The sequence below is a fragment of the Myotis myotis genome, unplaced genomic scaffold, assembly GCF_014108235.1.
Source record: "Myotis myotis isolate mMyoMyo1 unplaced genomic scaffold, mMyoMyo1.p scaffold_m19_p_3, whole genome shotgun sequence".
Lineage (NCBI taxonomy): Eukaryota > Metazoa > Chordata > Mammalia > Chiroptera > Vespertilionidae > Myotis > Myotis myotis.
The window spans coordinates 195,033,297-195,052,327 of record NW_023416335.1 but is presented as its reverse complement, the minus strand read 5'-3'; the positions used below and the strand labels follow the sequence as shown (position 1 = coordinate 195,052,327).

The following is a 19,031-nucleotide window of genomic DNA, read 5'->3' as shown; positions in this document are numbered from 1 at the left end:
CTAATTTGGGTCAGGACTCTGTTACATCTTTAGTTATATTTAGATCACTACTGGTATCAAATGTTTTGAGTGCAGAATCAGGACTTGACCTTCATTAGGGCTTGGGATCTGAGCACCTGTGAGACTCAGGTAATCTCTTCATGTGTTTACAGCTCAGCCAACAGTTAGTAAAACTGGAAAAGATCTATCTCTGTTTTGCAGCCCAGCTGCTGGGATTTTGAACAGCTGGGTCATTTTCATTTCTCTTTAGCCCCACCCCTGGCTTTTCTCACACCTAGAGAAGTCATTCACCTAATACCCTGACTCCCTCTTGTATGGGCATGACTTTGCGTTTGGTGAAGGCTCTGTGCCCCTTGAGGACAGAGTTTTCTCTTAGGTCTGCTGCCCTGGTCCCAGCATTTTGCAACCCTACCTCCTCAAGCTCCTGCCCATTCCTCCCCCCAGCCCCGCAAGCTGCTCCAGTACTTGTCATCCTTTTGAGAAAGTGCAGATTTGCATTGTGAATGGGGCCGCTCAGGATTTTAATGTCTTGCCAAAAGTTGGTTAAAAGTTGGGCATGTAATAGGGAAAAAAACCAAAGTTAGGCTGGTTTTCCCCGTCTGTAGCAGGTTTACTCCTTTCATCATGACCCCAGACATGTCTTCATTTCTAGAAAGGGCTTATTCTCTCTAGAATTTAGTTCATTTATTTCTTTGCATCTCTGCTCTCTGACTTTAAAAAACTATGATTTTATAGTCTGTCCAATGTGTTTTTATTGTTAAAATGGGAGAAACAATAGTCATTTATTGTGAGTTTGAACGTACTAATCATAAGCATTAGTCCTAATATGCTACTCTACTTTCTCTTAAATAATTGGTATAGGCTGATTATTCATATTGAAAATATTTAGACAGTTTTAAAAATAAAATTCTACTGAAATGAGGTATTGGCTGTATTTAGGCTTGGTGGAAAACTGATATAAATGCCTGCTGACAAAATAGTTAAATGTTTTTTATTGTAACTATATATAAAATTACCATTTTTAACACTTTTAAGTGTACAATATAGTGACATTAAATACATTCAAAATATTATGTAGTCATCACCACTGTCTGTTTCCAGAACTTTTTCATCATCCCAAACAAAAACTCAGTATCCACTAGACAACTCCTCATTGCCAACTTCCTCTTATTCCCATAACCTCTATTCTATTTTCTTTTCTTTCTTTTTCTTTTCTTTTCTCTTCTTTCCTCTTTTCTTTTTTCTTTTCTTTCTTTTTTTGCTAATCCTTATCTGAGGATATTTTTCCATTTTTTTTTTTTTAGAGAGAATGGACAACAGGGAAAGACAGAGAGAAACATCAATGTGAGAGAAACACATTGATTGCTTGCCTCCTGCTCAAGCCCTGACCAGGGCCTGGGCCGGGGAGGACCTGGCAACCGAGGTACTATGTGCCCTTGACCAGAATCGAACCTGGGACCCTTTGGTCTGCAGGCTGATGCTCTATCCACTGAGCCAAACCAGCTAGGACATATTCTAAATTCTGTCTGAATCCATTTGCCTAGTCTAGATATTTCATATAAGTAGAATCATACAATATATTCAATACCTTTTGTGCCTGCATAATCTTTTCAAGGTTCATTCCTGTTGTATCATATGTCAGAACTTCATTCCATTTTATGGCAGAATAGTATCCCATTGTGAGATAGATAGATAGATAGGATAGATAGGTAGATAGATAGGATAGATAGGTAGATGATAGATAACCACATTTTGTTTATCATTTCATCTGTTGATAAAAAATGTGTTCACCTTTTATCTATTACTAGAGGCCTGGTGCACAAAATTGTGCATGGGTGGGGTCCTGCCAGTCCACCCCGATCTGGGCCAGCTGGCTGGGGGAGGGGCTGGGGGAAGTTGGCCGGCTGGCCCCGCCCCCATCAGGCCGTTTGGGAGGAAGATTCGCGCAATAGGCCCTTCCTTCCCCTGGCTGCTGGCGCCGGTTTTCCTCTGGCACCCGGGACCCAGGCTTTTGGTCCGGCTGCCGCGAGGCTTGGCTTCTCCGCCAAGCCTCTTCCGTCTTCAGTCTTCAGTTTTCAGTTTTCACTCCAACCAGAGCCTTCAGTCTTCGCTCTGCGCCTGCATATGCAAATTAACCGCCATCTTTGTTGGGTTAATTTGCATAGTTGCTCTGATTGGCTGCTGGGCGTAGTGGAGTGCACCAATTTGCATGTTTCTCTTTTATTAGTGTAGATGAGTCCCAGTGCACGAAATTCATGCACTGAGGGGGGGGGGGTTATCCCTCAGCTCAGCCTGCACTCTCTCCAATCTGGGACCCCTCAGGGGATGTCTGACTGCCCTGTGGGATCGGCCTAAACCAGCAGTTGGACATCCCTCTCACAGTCTGGGACTGCTGGCTCCCAACCACTTCTGCCTGCCAGCCTGATCACCCCCAAACCACTCCCCTGCCAGCCTGATGGACGCCTAACTGCTCCCTTGCCAGCCCGATCACCCCCAACTGCTCTCCCCTGCCAGCCCGGTCACTGCCCAACTGCCCTCCCCTGCTGGCCTGATTACCCACAACTTCCCTCCCCTGCCGGCCACCTTGTGGCTGTGGGCTCCGCCATCTTTTAGGGCATGGCAGTCAATTAGCATATTCCCTCCATATTGGCTCTGGGCGCTGCCATCTTTGAGGGCATGGCAGTTAATTAACATATGCCCTCCTTATTGGCTGTGTGCGCCACCATCTTTGCAGCCTGCTGCTCAGTCATTTGGTCGTCCCTCACTAGCCCCCCTGCCGGTCTGGTTGCCCCACACTGCCTGTTTGGTTGTCCGTTCGGTTGTGATGGTTGCTTAGGCTTTTACATATAGATATATAGATAGATTATTAATGCTGCTATTAACTTTGGTGTACAAGTATCTATTTTAGTCTCTGTTTTCTTTGGGGAGGGGATATATTCCTAGGTGTTTAAGTTTTTGAGGAACAGTTTTTCACAGTGGCTGCATATTTTAAATTTCCACCAGCAATGCACTAGTGTTAAATTTGTTCACATTCTCACCAACACTGTTCTTTTCTGTTTTTTGTTGTTGTTTTATGAAAGCCATGCTAGTAGGTGTGAAGTGGTATCTCACTATAGTTTTGATTTGCTTTTCTCTAATGAGTTCTTATGTTTAGCATCTTTTCATGCACTATTGGCCATTTGTATACCTTCTCTGGCACAGTGTTTATACAAGTCCATTGCCCATTTTTTAAATTGTTTTTGTTGTTGAGTTCTTTATATATTTTGGATATTAAACCAGTATATGTATGATTTGCAAATATTTTCTCTCATTCTGTGGATCATCCTTTCACTCTCTTGATACTGTCCCTAGATATGCAAAAGGTTTTTATTTTAATGAAGTCCTAATTTATCTATTTTTTGGTTTCCTGTGTTTTTGATGCCATATTTAAGGAATTATTGCCAAATCCAATATCATGAGTAGTATTCTTCCATGTTCTCTTCTAAGAGTTACATAGATTTAGACTTTGGTTCATTTTTAATATGGCATAGGTAAGGGTCCAACTTTATTCTTTTTCAAATGAATATATCCAGTTTTTCCAGCACAATTTGTTGAAAAGATTATCTTTCCCTATTTAATAGTCTTGGTATCCTTGTTTCTTTATTGATATTTTCATTTTTTAAATATGTTTTTCTTATTCCTTTAGTTCTTTGTCCTTGGTTTCCTCTAGTCTTTTTAGAATACTTAGGACACTTGATTTAACATGTTTGACTACTAATTTCATTTCTAAGCTTCTTCAGAAATGATTTCTGTCATGCTTTTTTTTTCTTCTTGTGAATGGCCATGCTTTTTTGTTTGTGTGCTTTGTCAATTTTTTGAGACTTGAACATTGTGTCCGAACTCTGGAAACCAGATTCTCCCACTACACTGATGTTTCATGGCTGCCATCCATTTGTGACTTTACAAAACTATTTTTGCAAATGTGTATTCCTGGTTGTGTGTGGTCACCAGTATTTTTATTCAGTTATTTTTGCAGTCAACTAGTGACCTGACAAAGATGTTTTAAAATATCTGGTTCAAACAACAACAAAAAACTGTTATCCTCTCTATATCCTAATATATAAAGAGCCAGGATCTAAACATCCGGACAGATGACCGAACACCAGGTCCCGGCCGCCCTTGGCGGGAGTCAGTCCTGGGTCCCGGCTGCCCATGGCAGCGGGAGGGAGCTGTGGGAACGGAGCCATGCTGCGATTGGACTGGCCTCTTGGTACCTCCTGCCTGGCCCACAGGCCCAGGGAACCAGAGCCATGATGTGAGGGGATTGGACTCTACCCGAGCGGTCCCGGGTTGTGAGAGCGTGCAGGCTGGGCTGAAAGACCACCCCGAGTGCATGAATTTTTGTGCACTGGGCCTCTAGTCTTCCAATAATTGCTGGTGCAGGAATCCCTGGAGTCTGAAAGGGCCTAAAGGAAGGCAAGTGTCTCCATTTATTACAGTCTCACAAGGGATCTACCAGACTGATTAAAATGTGCAGCACTCACCCCAAATTTTTTGATGTGAAGGTTCTTCACTGTCTGCCCTGGCACCAAGCAGCTGCTTTAAGAATGTGGATTACTATCTCTATTGTTGGGACAGGACTGAGGAATGGGCAATGTTAGCTGGTTTGCATATATGGTTTTCCTATTTAGATCAGCAGCCTTTAGCAAGCACTATCATGGTTGTTATAAGTGTCCAGTCAGGTGGCAGAGTCCATGATAGTTGGTTCTGGTTGCTTTTGGTGCAGTGACTAACCCTAATAGTTTTCTGTTACGACATTTTGCATCTTACGTGTCACAGTAGTCTTACATTATCTTTCTAATGGATAGAGGAAAATCCTTTCTGGTTTGTGTGTTTGACTATCACTATTATTAAAGGAAAAAAATCAGCCTCAGATTTCAACCAAAGGATTAAGATATTTAAGTGTTTGGTGGGAAAACCTATTAATCATGATTGAAATTTTAATTCAGTCATCTGTCAGTGTTTTGCATATCTTTGTATTTTATGCAAATAAAAAATTTGTGTCTCTAGTGAAAAAACTTAATTTTTAAATGTCATTTCTAATTAAGTATGGTTAGTTTAAGTGTCCTAGAGAGCATTAGAGGTGTACCATGACTTAATTTTTGTGGGGAAAAATAATAGAAAACTTGCTTACATGTCAGTTAATGAGTTCACCTCATTTAGAACAGGTTTACTTTAAAGCCATAGTCACTGCAGAAAATGTTAGAAATAAATAATTAAAGCCATATTTGTGAAGTAATATTACTCTTACTTGATATTTTGAAAAGATTGACAACAGCAGGGTGGAAAAGTACTAGTCTGCCACTTCAGTATTGGATTTTAATCCAGACTTTAAAATGCTCAATTTGTTGTACATGTAAAATTGTTTCTTTACCTAAAGAGAAGTAATTTAGACATTTTTAAAACAGACACTCTTTAGCTTTTTTTTCCAACTTATGCAATTATTAACATGAAATTGTTTTATGACTTTCAAAAACATAAGCAGATAATTGCTACTCTAAGTCCTTTATATTAGAGAAGTATTTATACAGATAAATACTCATAGCAGACTAGTTTGGGAGTGTTTAGAGCTTTGCAGCTGTTGTCTTTTTTTATTTTTATTTTTTTTAAGGTGTGTATATGTATATGTGTGCTTCCTATTCCTAGGGCAAAACTCAGTTGTCATTCCAGAATGGTTATCTATATATTTATATTCTGTAAGTAAATAAGTAAATAGAATAGTTACATTTTCAGGGATTAAAAATAAAAACCATGAAAGTGTTTCTTAATTGTACAGTACAGTTCCAGATCAAGTTTAGTCCCAGACGAGTTTCTTTTAAACACTTGTGGTTGGGAAGTGATTTTGAACATTTTCAGAGATATATATATATATCCTATATAATAAAAGGGTAATATACAAATCGACCGAACGGCAGAACGACCAGAACGCCTGTGGCCCCTTGCCCTGGCCAGTCCCACCCTGGAGCAGGCACCCCCACCTTGATTGGGGGTGGGGCCAGCTGGCAAACTGCCTGTGGCCCCTTGCCCCGGTCAGCCCCACCCACGGCCCCTCGTCTCAGCTGGCCTGCCCCCGATAGCCTCCATCAGGGCGGGCTGGCTGAACCCCACCAGTGCACAAATTTGTGCACCTGGCCTCTAGTATATATATTGGAAGGAAATTAATTAGAAGAAATAGTTTAATATTGCTATTCACCTTTTATAATAAAAGTGTCAACCAAATTCACGATCAACAATGACAGATCAAAATACACGTGTACAATTGGCGCTAGCAAGAGCTTTATATGTATCATGCATGTGCGAGTCTACTTAGCCTTTTATAGATATAGAATAAACTTGCTTAATTAGACCTCCTTTTGGATTTAGCTAAACTATTTCCAGCCCAGTGAAGCACCCCAACTTCTCTTTCAGGTAATTGTCAGCAACACAGCTGTAAATATCAACATGAAGCACATTATTATTGTAGATGACGCAGGGAGAACAAAGGGTAAAATATTTAACTGCAGCAGTGTTTGACTATTTTCTGTGCAGTGAGAGAAAACCTGAAGTCATTTTCAAGGTCCACCATTTATTATTTTCAGTCGGGTCAAGTTTCTAAACTTTCTAAGTCTCCATTTTCTGGCTAATGAAAAGAAAATAGGATTCCACCAAGTCTCCTGTCTACCTACTCCAGGACTTCTGTGAGGATCAAATCAAATGAGATGAGGCAGGGGAAAACACTTCACAGACATTTGGTTACAATGTAAAATGTTTGCACCTGGCTATAAAGCAAGCCATGTTCCTGGGCTGAAGAAACTCCAAGGAGGCTAGTCGCTAGGGAGAGGAAGCCAGGTATTGCTACATGACAACACTACCTGGTGCCCACAGCGACCGTTTCTGGGCTGGGCTGTCGGCTGCATTTTGCGCCATGGCAGCATTGGCTGCAATTTGGTGGGCTGTCGCTCCAGGGTAGTGGCAGGGCCTGTCTCCCACTTGGGGGAAGCTGAGTGTTGCTTTGTCGGTACCAGGTCCATGCTGCCATTTCTCTCTAAATGTCCAGTGCATGTTTAGGTAGCTCCTGCATTGAGTGTCTGCCCCCTGGTGGTCAGTGCATGTCATAGTGACTGGATGGGCAAAGGAACACTTAGCACATTAGCCTTTTATATATATACTAGAAGCCCAGTACATGAAAATTTGTGCACTTGGGGAGGGGGGGATCCCTCAGCTCGGCCTGCACCCTCTTGCAGTCTAGGAGCCCTTGAGGGATCTCTACCCCTGGGGGGAGCGGGCCTAAACTGGCAGTCAGACATCCCTCTGGCAGCCCGGGAGCCCTTGGGGGGTGTCCGACTAACGGGGAGCAGACCTAAGCCATTAGTTGGACATCCTTAGTGCTGCTGCGGATGGGAGAGGCTCCTGCCACCACCACTCTGTTGGCCAGCCATGAGCCGGCTTCTGGCTGAGCAGTGCTCTTCCTGTGGAAGTGCACTGTCTACCAGGGGGCAGCTCCTGCATTGAGCGTCTGCCCCCTTTGTGGTCAGTGTGTGTCATAGCGACCGGTTGTTTCTGGTTGTTCTGCTGTTAGGGTCAATTTGAATATTACCCTTTGATTATATAGGATAGAAGATATCTACACTAATAAAAGAGAAACATGGTAATTGGCGTACAACCGCTACCCTTTTCATTGGCTAATCAGCGAGATATGCAAATTAACTGTCAGCCAAGATGGCGGCCAGCAGCCAGGCAGCTTGAAACTAACATGAGGCTTGGTTGCCTCAGTGACGGAGGAAACCAACGTTCCCCGCCTGCCGCTGCAGGCCTCTGAGCCTGCAGTTTCAAACATTGTAACAAATACCGCCGGACTTCAGCCAGCAGATTCGCAACATTGTATGCAAAGGCCAGAAACCTACTTTCAAGAGCGGAGGCCTAAGAGCTGGAGCCAAGCCTCAAGCTAAAGCTGGCCCAGAATAAAAAAAAAAGAAGGAAAAAAGGAGCGTTTGGGGGTTCAGTCACCCCCAGCCTGAAAACAGCCCTCAGCCCCTCACCCAGACTGGCCAGGCACCCCAGTGAGGACCCCCACCCTGATCCAGGACACCCTTTAGGGCAAACGAGCTGGCACCCACCCATGCACCAGGCCTCTATTCTATATAGTAAAAGGGTAATATGCCTCCCAGCACTGGGATCAGCGGAGCCGAGAGGCCTCCCGGCACCGGGATCAGCATGACAGGGGGCACCCCTACCCCCCCCCCCCCCAGGCCCTGCTCTGTGTGTGACGGGGTAGAGCCATAACCTCCCCATCGGCCCTGCCCTGGGTGTGAGAGTGGCGGTGCCCCAACCCCCTGATCAGCCCTGCTCTGTGGGTGATAGAGGGCGGTGCCCCAACTCCCCCCCCTCTGCCCCCCCACGGGCCCTGCTCTGTGGGTGATGGGGTAGAGCCATAACCTCCCCATCAGCCCTTCCCTGTGACAGTGGCGGCACGCCAATCCCCTGATTGGCCCTGCTCTGTGGGTGATAGAGGGCGGTGCCCCAACCCACTGATCCGCCCTGCTCTGTGTGTGACATGGGACGGTGCCCCAACTCCCCTATCGGACCTACTCTGTGAGTGACAGGGGGGAGCTCCTCAACCCCCTGATGGGCCCTGCTCTGTGCGTGACAGGAGGGAGCTCCCCAACCCCCTGATGGGCCCTGCTCTGTGCATGACAGAGTACGGAGCCCCAACCCCCCTGATGGGCCCTGCTCTGTGTGTGACAGGGGGCAGTGCCCCAACCCCCGGATTGGCCCTGCTCTGTGCATGACGGGGTCGCGCCACAACCTCCCCATCGGCCCTGCCTTGAGTGTGACGGGGTGGTGCCCCAACCCCCCAATTGGCCCTGCTCTGAGCCCGACCAGGGGCTGCACCTAGAGATTGGGCCTGCCCTCTGCCACCTGGGAGCAGGCCTAAGCCAGCAGGTCGTTATCTCCCGAGGGGCCCCAGACTGCTAGAGGGCACAGGCCGGGCTGAGGGACCCCCCCTTCCCCCCGAGTGCACAAATTTTTGTGCACCGGGCCTCTAGTCTATATATATAAAAGCCTAATATGCAAACTGTCCCCATGGGAGTTCGATGGACCTGGAGTTTGATCGCTCGCTATGATGTGCGCTGACCACAAGGCGTTGGCATGGAACGAAAGAAGGCCCAGGCCAGAGCCAGGGAATGGAGGCCCCAGCAGGCATCCAGCAGCTGCTAGGGATGCTACCTGTGCAAAAATTTTGTGCACTGGGCCTCTAGTGTGTGTGTGTGTGTGTGTGTGTGTGTGCGTGCGTGTGTGTGTATATAGATAGATTGGGGGGGGAGTTTTATTCTATCATTTATTGCCCTTTTACCTTTTAAAATTTGATCTAACTTTGACAAAAAAGCTAGAGATCTTTTTAACAACTAGAAAAGAATAAAGGTTATTTTGCTTTATACATACATATATACATATATAGTTAACGTTCTATACCAGCATTCAATAGAAATATAATACAAACTAATGTAAAAATATTTTGCAGGTTTGTAAAAAGTGGAATTAATTTTAGTAACACATTTTACTAACCAAATATTTTTTATCATGTTAAATGTATAACAATGAGTTATTTTCACATTCTTTTTAAATACTGTCTTTAAAATTCAGTGTGCATTTTGCATTTATAGTACAGTGCAGTTTGGAATAGTATGTTACTTTGTTACGTGAATTCTTATTAATCCTCACCTGAGGATATTTTTTCTATTGATTTTTACATGAGTGAAAGGGAGGGGGAGAGACAGAGACATCAATGTGAGAGAGACATCGATTGGTTGCCTCTGACACATGCCCCAACCCTGACCAGGCCAGGATTGAACCTGCAACTGAAGTTCATGCCCTTGACCAGAATCAAACCCAAGACCCTTCAGTCTGTGGGCCAGTGCTCCAACCACTGAGCCAAACCGGCTAGGGCTGTGAATTAATTCTTTTCTTGAATGAGAGTGTGTTCGGGTTTCCTAAGACCCACACCCGTGCTTGATGGACACAGAAATCAGAGAAAAGCTGTTGAACTCACGATTATCGTATATTATAGCAAAAAAGTACAGATTAAAATCAGCAAAGGGAACAGGGCATGTAGGGTGGAGTCCAAGAAAAAGTGTGTGAGTTTTCAGTTATCCTCACCTAGTGGATTTAGTTGCATGTACAGTGCTTCATTCCTCCAGCCGCCTTGTGTGATAACCTTCTATATGCAGTGATGTCAAACAGGAAAGCTTATCTGGTTCTTGGTGTTCACGGTTTTTATTGGGGGTTAGTTTCGTAGGCATGGATATACCCACATTATTGTCTTTAGTTGTTCATTTGCAGCTTCTTTCTTCTCTCTTCTATCCAAAGGTCAAAGTGATATAGTGTGGCCCAAACCTGAGGCATACAAAAACAGCCATTTACCATATTTTACATTATTGACGTAAATTAATCTGGTATGGCCCAAGATCTCAGGTATACAAAGAGACTTATCAGGCAGGATATTCCAGGGGCTCAGAGATTATCTCCCAGAAACCTGTCAGAGGCTAATCCTTTCTTTGGAATGTGCAGAGTTTGAGCCCCCAAGCTTGAAGAGTTACCCCTTCCCTGCACAAATTCTGATGCCTTACAAAGGAAGGTGTCTCTAGTATAAATTCTTATAGGAACAAAAGGGTAGATGAAATTGGCAGTAGCTCAATTCACTTTAAATACCAAGTATGTTTTAAACAAATGGTGAGGATTATAAAGGCTAACTATGTTCTGCAGTTACAGGTTTCTTAGTTGGAAACAACTCTTAAAATGTACTGCCTCCTATAAATTTAACTTGCTTGTTGAAATACACATATTATCTCATCTAAACCTCCATTTCTGCCTGTGATGGAGCAACTTGTGTTAGACTGAGGCTTCTGCTGAGAATAGTTGAAAAGGTAGTGAAAAAATTAGTTTGAAGTCATTGGAGAGCCTCTGAGTTAATCAAGAGTTGAAGAGACAAGATTCAGGAGAGAAGGGAGATAGATAGACATACTCTGTGCTACGTTCCCTCTTGTCATGACCCGAGAGGTGCAGACAAATGACTTGAAAGAAGTCAATAAATTGATTCCAGATAGCATTAGAAAAGGCAGAGATAAAGCTTGTCAATCTATCCGCTCCATAATGTCTTAGTTAGAAAAGTCAAAATGCAGAAGCCAAAGCTTGATTTGGGAAAATTGATGGAGCTTCATAGTGAAGGCAGCAGTTTTGAAAAGTTATTAAGGATGAGACAAGTGCTAAAGTTGAATGAATTGATGGGTATGAGCCCCCAGTCCAATACTCTGCTTAAAATTCAGACATTTACTGGTGACAAATAAAAAATCCTATTTGTGGGGGAAAAGAAAAGAAGAAGAAAGCTGTCAATTATATTTTGACATCCCATTAACCTCTAGAGTGCCGGGGAGCGTGATTGCGCGCCACCTGTCTTTCCCCAAAAGTGCCGGGAGCGCTATTGCGCTCCTCCTGCAGTGTCACTATTAGATGCTAGTAGTTCACTCTTTATTGACAGACGGCACCTAAGTGCAGATTACTTATGATTCTGAATGTTTGTAGTTCTAAAATTGACCACTGGCATTTATCTGCCTAATTTTCATAATTTTTTTCCTAAACTGCTGTAAAATCAGCAAAAATGCCTTGGCAATTTTAGCATAGTTCCTAGGATATTGGTTGGTACTCAAAGGGTTAATTGTGAGATACATCCTGATTTCAGAGATGTGAAAATGTGGAGGAAAAGGGTAAATGGTAATTCTAGTTTTAAATCTCAGTTCTATCATTAATTTTTTGACTTCAGTCAGGGAACTTCTTTGAGCCTATTTGTTTATTTGTAAAAATGAAATAGTGTAGTCTACTCCTTAGAGTTAGGAAGACTACATGAGTTTAGAAATACGAAAGTGTGGGAGAGGCATTTGATACCATTTGGCATTGTTATGATAATAGGAAGAGACTCCTGATAACCAATCAAAGAAAAAACAAAAAACCAAAACCACACACCAAAAAAACAAACAAAAAACCCCCCACAAAACAAATCCCCAATATCTTGGCTAAATGAAAATTCCTGTTTTACAGAAGTATCAAACATCATTCATTATTCTCTCCCCTAGCCCTTCACCTCCTCCTACCTAAAGATACCATTGACTGGTTATATAATGATCATTATTTATAACTAGTGACCCAGTACACGAAATTTGTGCACGTTAAAAGGGAAATAATTACAGGAAATATTTTAATATTGCTATTTTCCCTTTCTCTATAATAGAAGTATCAGAGATGAAAGAAAATTAGTAAAATGTATATGAAAATCATCCTCCCGTCAGAGTCTGGGGCATGCCATGGGAACCAGAATCAAGTCCCCGCCCATCCACATGCTCCTCAAAATCACGCGAGACCCAGACCAAGCCAGCCCCATCGCCATTGGGCTAGATCCAGACCTGGCCGACCCCACCCCCGTCAAGCCCCACCGAGTGGGGGGCACAGCCTCAGGTTGCCTGGCTCAGCACTGGGGTGAGGGGCCTGGCCTGAGGTCCCCCTCAAGCCCTGCCAGGCAGGGGGTGCAGCCTCAGGTCCCCCGGCCCGGGGTGGCGTGCGTGGCCTGAGGTCCCCTGTCAAGCCCCACCAGGTGGGAGGTGCAGCCTCAGGACCCTGCCTCAACCCAGTGCTATGCAGCCTCAGGTCCCTGCTGATTGCTCGTTAAGGCTTATTACAGGAACTCAGCCTGCACTGTGGGCACAGCCATCTTGTGTTATGGAATCCCTGCCTCCACTGTGGGCGCAGCCATCTTGACCGTTAAGGTGTGATGGTCAATTTGCATATTCTCTCTTTACTAGTTAAGATGATAGAACCTATGCATCAGAATAGTGTTGATATTTTCTCTATATTGGTTTTTAAAAAACATGTTTTAGGAAAATTTTCTACACTAAAAATAATTGTGATACTAGAATCTCAACCTCTAGTTTGTAGAATTCTTGCTCTTCTGATGATTCTATATAAATATAATATTAATTTGAGTGAGGGGATTTTTTAAGGAAGTGGTTGGATTTTATGATATTTGGCAGAAGTGGAAATGTCTCATTATTTTCTGTTTTGAAAGTTGTTAATAAATGTAGAACATTTTTCTTGAGCTGTAAAGTATTCATGGTTTTAATTTTGTGTTCATTCTGTTCTGTTCTTTTAGGATATTTCAAGTCACATTCAATCGATAGGATGAAAAAATTTAAGAGAAGGCTATCCCTCACACTTCGAGGAAGCCAGACTATTGACGAATCATTGTCTGAATTGGCTGAACAAATGACTATTGAAGAAAATAGCAGCAAGGATAATGGTAAATATTTTAGCGGGGGTGGGGGGGTGGGGGGGGTGGATGCTTTTGATTTATAAATAGAATGCAATTTACTTTCCTGATAGCTTCCTTTTGTTTATTTTTTCCCTGTGAGTCCCTAATTCTTAGGAAACGAGACTGCACAACTTGCTTGCTTGCTTATTGGAATGTTCCAGTTTTATTCCAAGTACTACTGTACCTGGTCTCTAACTGTGATGAATTCTGTCCCATTTATCTTTCCATTTTTATTCTTCCATAAGAATACCTTGTATAATAATATCCTAGTTAAGTAACTATTTTTAAATTAAAGTTTAAGTATTTTTGTTATTCTTGTAACCTGTTAAAATAGCTTAAAAGTGCATAGTAAGAATGTGAAATTTCTGTTTGAGGCTTCATTATAGTTTATAACTGTATGTATGTATGCATGTTGACTATTAGAAGACAAAGTTCAGCCCTAGCCGGTTTGGCTCAGTGGATAGAGCATCAGCCTATAGACTGAAAGGTCCCGGGTTTGATTCTGTTCAAGGGCACATGCCTAGGTTGGGGCTCGATCCCCAGTATTGGGCATGCAGGAGGCAGCTGATCAATGATTCTCTCTCATCATTGATGTTTCTGTCTCTCTCTCCCTCTCCCTTCCTCTCTGAAATGAACAACAACAAAAAAAGGAAGACAAAGTTCATTACATAAGTGAATCTTACTGTTTTATTTTATATTTACCATAGAATCTGCCCTAGTATTGAGGGCACTTATAGTAGATAGGCATATAATGTTTCACACGTTTGACAGTTCTTTTTATAATGTAAAGTAGTACCCAGATGTAGATATAAAAAGAGCTTGTTAAATTGAGTGGATTAAAATGCAAATTCCTGCTAAAATTTATAGAATAAGACTACATACTCAAAACTGAACTATTCCTAAGGAAGTCATTATGCAATCAGAAAGGAGCTTTCAGTAATTTCTGCCGCTGTTGTGGTATGAAGATTCTTTGGTAAGCCTTCTATGTCTGTGCCTGAAATTATTCCATGAGAGATTTCTGGTAGTGGGTGAAAGCATGGAAATCCTTACCCCCTCCAGCTGAATGCAAATGTACTTGTTGTGGGAGACAACAAGAAAATGGAAAAGGCTCTGTCTGGACTTTAAGTTAAAACTCATGGGTTAGAATCTGGGGTGTACTAACACACTTATTAGTTGTGTGACTCTGGGTAAGTAATTTATTCTACCCAATATTCAGTGTATCTCTTTTCCTCCAAAGGGTCATTATTTACTCAAGGTTATGTGGCTCTTTGTAATATGGGAAAGGAGTTACACATGAATATTTTAGAAAATTTAAAATAATTTTTAATTTACTTAAATTTAAGAGGGAAACATTTTGCATTTGGGTCAAATCTCAAAGATGGTTTTATAATGTCTTAACTTTTACTCTTTCCAGGAACAAAATTTTTCATTCTCTCAGACTCTCTTTGAATTCTTATTAATTAAGCCCAATGTGTTCATTCTTATGATTGAAGAATCTTGCCAGCTATTTTCCAGTGATGTGCAGGAGTAAAATAAGCACAGTATATATCTTGATGGATGCTTTTTGGGACACATTTATATTATGTGCAATATAGCTAATTAACATTTTATATTAATTGCAAATTTTGTGGGATATTTAGGTCAAAATGTTTAAAACATTCTTAAATTATAACAGTGAAACGTTGGAAATATTTTTTTCAGTAGTACATACTGTTTACTTTATTAACACTTTGTTTTATTATAATAACTTTAACGAAGGAAAATAGTAATTCTCTTGAGTTTCCCTCTTAGCCCAAGTTACTTGAAATAATACTTGAAGATGTCATAATACTGATTCCTCTTGAGTTGCAGAGCTTGCTGGTAACATAGGCTATCTCTGAGTTATAGTCTGCTGTTTCTTATTACCTATGTGTAACAGCACATAGATTTAATCAAGAGCTTTGACAAAGATTCTCTACCTTTTTGGTCATCTATCAATTCCTGATAGTTGGTTCCATCATATTTTTACGTTACGGAGTTTATCTTAGAGCATAAAAAGTTCCTAAAATAGATGACAAACACAGTCCACTTCTGAAGATGGTTTAATGAATCCTCTTTAAATGATCTTCTCACATACGATGTAACCAGTTTATGAAGCAAGTGAGCTTTGTTTAATACCCATGTAGTGGCAATGCCAGCTTTGGGAGGAGGATGAATTAGTTTATAATTTCCCTACGTAAACTGACTTTGAACCTGTATTTGATCTCCTGTATCTTGTTCAGTCACATTCATGAGCACAATCCTGTTAATTATGTATAGGTAGGTGGTTCTCATGCATACTCTAGAACAAATTGAATGGAGGATATGGGGATAATAGTATAAAAATCTTGGAAAAATTATGGTGCATTTGGTTATTCATATATGCACATATACTGTCACTCATACATATTCTACCTCCAACCAAATAGAATTTGATATATTATTTCTGTCATTTTGGTCATTTAGTCATTTTAGACTTTAACTCAGAAATGTTTAATATAATTATAGTTCACACTAGAGCAGCCGTGGGCAAACTACGGCCCGCGGGCCGGATCCGGCCCGTTTGAAATGAATACAACTAAAAAAAAAAAAAGACCGTACCCTTTTATGTAATGATGTTTACTTGGAATTTATATTAGTTCACACAAACACTCCATCCATGCTTTTGTTCCGGCCCTCCGGTCCAGTTTAAGAACCCATTGTGGCCCTCGAGTCAAAAAGTTTGCCCACCCCTACACTAGAGCGCCTGTCTAGATAAGCTAGTGGTTTGCACATTAATAGGTAGATTGAATCCAGGGAAGAAAAATCTTGAATTTTTATTTAGTATGTTAAAAATAAGTTGACCGTTTGCAAACTTGGTTGATTTAAGCATACTGGCTTTAACTCAATACAATTTTTCCTAAATATGAAATGAAAATTTGCACAAATTTAAACATTTTTTAAATTAAAGTATAACAAACATTTTTTTAAGTACCTGCAAGGAGAAAGAATTCTGAGCACATCAGAATTAATTTTTTGGTAACTGACAAGGTATTGAATGTTAAAATTTTTAAAAGCTGTCAGATTAATTTTTCATAAATAAATTAATATTATGAGCCTTTCTTCTTATTCCCAGGTTTCTTTCTTTCTCCTGTTGATCTGATACGTGGTAGCAGTCACAGTTAGTGTTTGACAAAAGTGATGATAGAGGGTTGTAAGTAGTGCCGATTCCTACCAACAGCACAAAGTCCATGATAGAATGAGATTAACAGCACCGAACTCTTGTATTTATGTACGGTCTGGAATAGGATGAGGTTAATAAAAGTGTTTAGAAGAACTGGATTGGGAACAGGAAATGGAGTGGGCTATGAAATTGAATGTTCCAGATCATAATAGTTCACATCATTGGAAGATCCAAATAAGTAAGATGCCAAATAAATTTCTCAGTGGAATCATACTGATTGCTATGTTACAATATAGAAATCATTGGAAATCCTTAGTTGGAACTAATATATTTACTGTAGTTTTTCATATAGATTTCCATTACTTTTTAAAAAATATAATGGTAAAATATACATAACATATCATTTACTATTTTAATCATTTTGAAGTATACAATTTTAATGGCATTCACATTATTGTGCAACCATCAACACTTGTCCATCTCCAGAACCTTTTCATCATCCCAAACTGAAACTCTGTACCCATTAAACAACTCCTCATTATCTCCTCCCCTTAACCCCTGGTAACCACTCTTCTACTTTCTTCCTGTCTATGAATTTGCGTATTCAAGGTACATCATATAAGTGGAATCATACAGTGTTTTGTTCTTTTGTGTCTGACTTATTTTACTTCATACAATGTTGTAAAGGTTTCCATTACTTTTAAAAATATATTATTGAACTGTTTCAGTTAAGTGCTGTCATAATCTGGAAATATTAGAATATTTTATGATTTCTCTCATGGCTCCCATTCTCGTCTTTGTACACTGTCTTTAGGTGACCTCATCCAGTCCTGTGCTTTCAGCATGTGTGTATGCTGACTGTCAGCTCCTAAATCTGTATCTCTTAATCTGGATCACTAGATTCATATTCAGATGCCTGCTTAGCTTATGCATAGAGATGTCTAATAGGAGTGTCAGATGTAATAAAACCAAACCAGAATTCTTCATTTTCTTCTCCCAAAATCTGCTTCTATTCCAACTTCCCTCACTTTAGCCTGAAAATAACTTAAAGCTAAAAATTCAGCAATTATCCTTGATTCTTTTCTCTCCTTTACCTTTCTGTACTCCCCTCCTCTGCTAGTGTAGCTTGCCAATTAATTGCTATATAAATAACTTTGAAAAGCTCACAATTAATGATAGCCATTTATATACTTGTTATGAGTCCAATTATTGTTCTTTCACATATCATATTTCATATTTTTAATAGTTGCTCTGCTGGAGATTTAAAAAGTATTCTTTGGATAGATGTTATTAATATTGATCCTCACTAAAAGCTGGGTGGAAGAGTGTATGTGAAAGTAATTTTGCAGCTATGTCTGCTGGCCTTTTGGCTCTGCCTATCTATTTATATAAAAGCCTAAGCGACCGTTGGATCATTCAACCAGTAGCTATGAAGCACACTGACCACCAGGGGGCAGATGCTCAATGCACAGGCATGAAAACATGGAACAGACTGATGAATCTCAGAGGGAAGGGGGGGAGAAGGGGGAAGGGGAGGGAGAGATTAACCAAAGATCTTATATGCATACTAGAGGCCTGGTGCACGGATTCATGCACCTGCGGGGTCCCTCAGCCTGGCCTCCAGTGATCGGGCCAAAACTGACAGTCTGACATCCCCTGAGGAGTTCCGGATTGTGAATCTGTGCACCAGGCCTCTAGTTTATAATATATCCTAAGGCTGCTCAATTCTTTCCATTTTCCGATTCTGCCACCATTATTTATTGCTTAGGGTACTGTAATAGTCTTCTTCTGTTTCCCTTCTGTTGATTCTGTCATCTGTTCTCCAGCAGTAAACAGAATAAAGTTAAAAATTTTTACTTTTAATAAATATAGAATCAAAGGAAGTTGCAAAGGTAGTCCAGAGAGGTCCCTTATACCCTTCTCTCAGTTCTCCCCTTTGGTTACATCTTCCATAACTATAGAACACTAGAGGCCCGATGCACAAAATTCATGCCCCGGGGGGGTGTCCCCTCAGCCCAGCCTGCACCCTCTCCAATCCGGGACCCCTTGGGGGATGTCTCACTGCCCGTTTAGGCCCGATCCTTGAGACATCCCTATACTAACATCCCTCTCACAATCCGGGACCACTGGCTCCTAACTGCTCGCCTGCCTGATCGCCCCTAACTGCCCCCCCCCCCCCCCTGGCCTGGTAGCCCCTTACTGCCCCCCCTGCTGGCCTGGTTGCCCCCAACTGCTCCCCTCTGCTGGCCTGGTTGTCCCTAACTGCCCCCTCCCCCCATTGGCCTGGTTGCTCCCAACTTCCCTCCTCTGCCGGCCTGGTCACCCCCAACTGCCCCCCATGCCGGCCTGATTGCCCCATGCAGCCTGCTGTTCAGTCATTCAGTCATCCTTCACTAAACCCCCCTGCCGGCCTGGTTGCCCATGTAGCCTGCTGGTCAGTTGTTTGGTTGTCCCTCACTAACCCCCCTGTTGGCT

General features: G+C 41.8%; 1 protein-coding gene across 3 annotated transcripts in view; it reads left to right on the top strand.

Annotated features, from left to right (window-relative positions):
• CDK17 (cyclin dependent kinase 17) overlaps positions 1-19,031 on the top strand; it is a 90,268-nt gene that overhangs the window by 31,074 nt on the left and 40,163 nt on the right. For 2 of the 3 annotated variants that reach the window (XM_036301854.1, XM_036301853.1), the window contains exon 2: positions 13,217-13,363. In XM_036301854.1, coding sequence (XP_036157747.1) covers positions 13,246-13,363 — 118 coding nt within the window. In that variant the 5' untranslated portion in view covers positions 13,217-13,245. Of the gene's footprint in view, positions 1-13,216; positions 13,364-19,031 lie in introns of those variants that run through there. The other variant, XM_036301855.1, reaches the window with a different exon arrangement.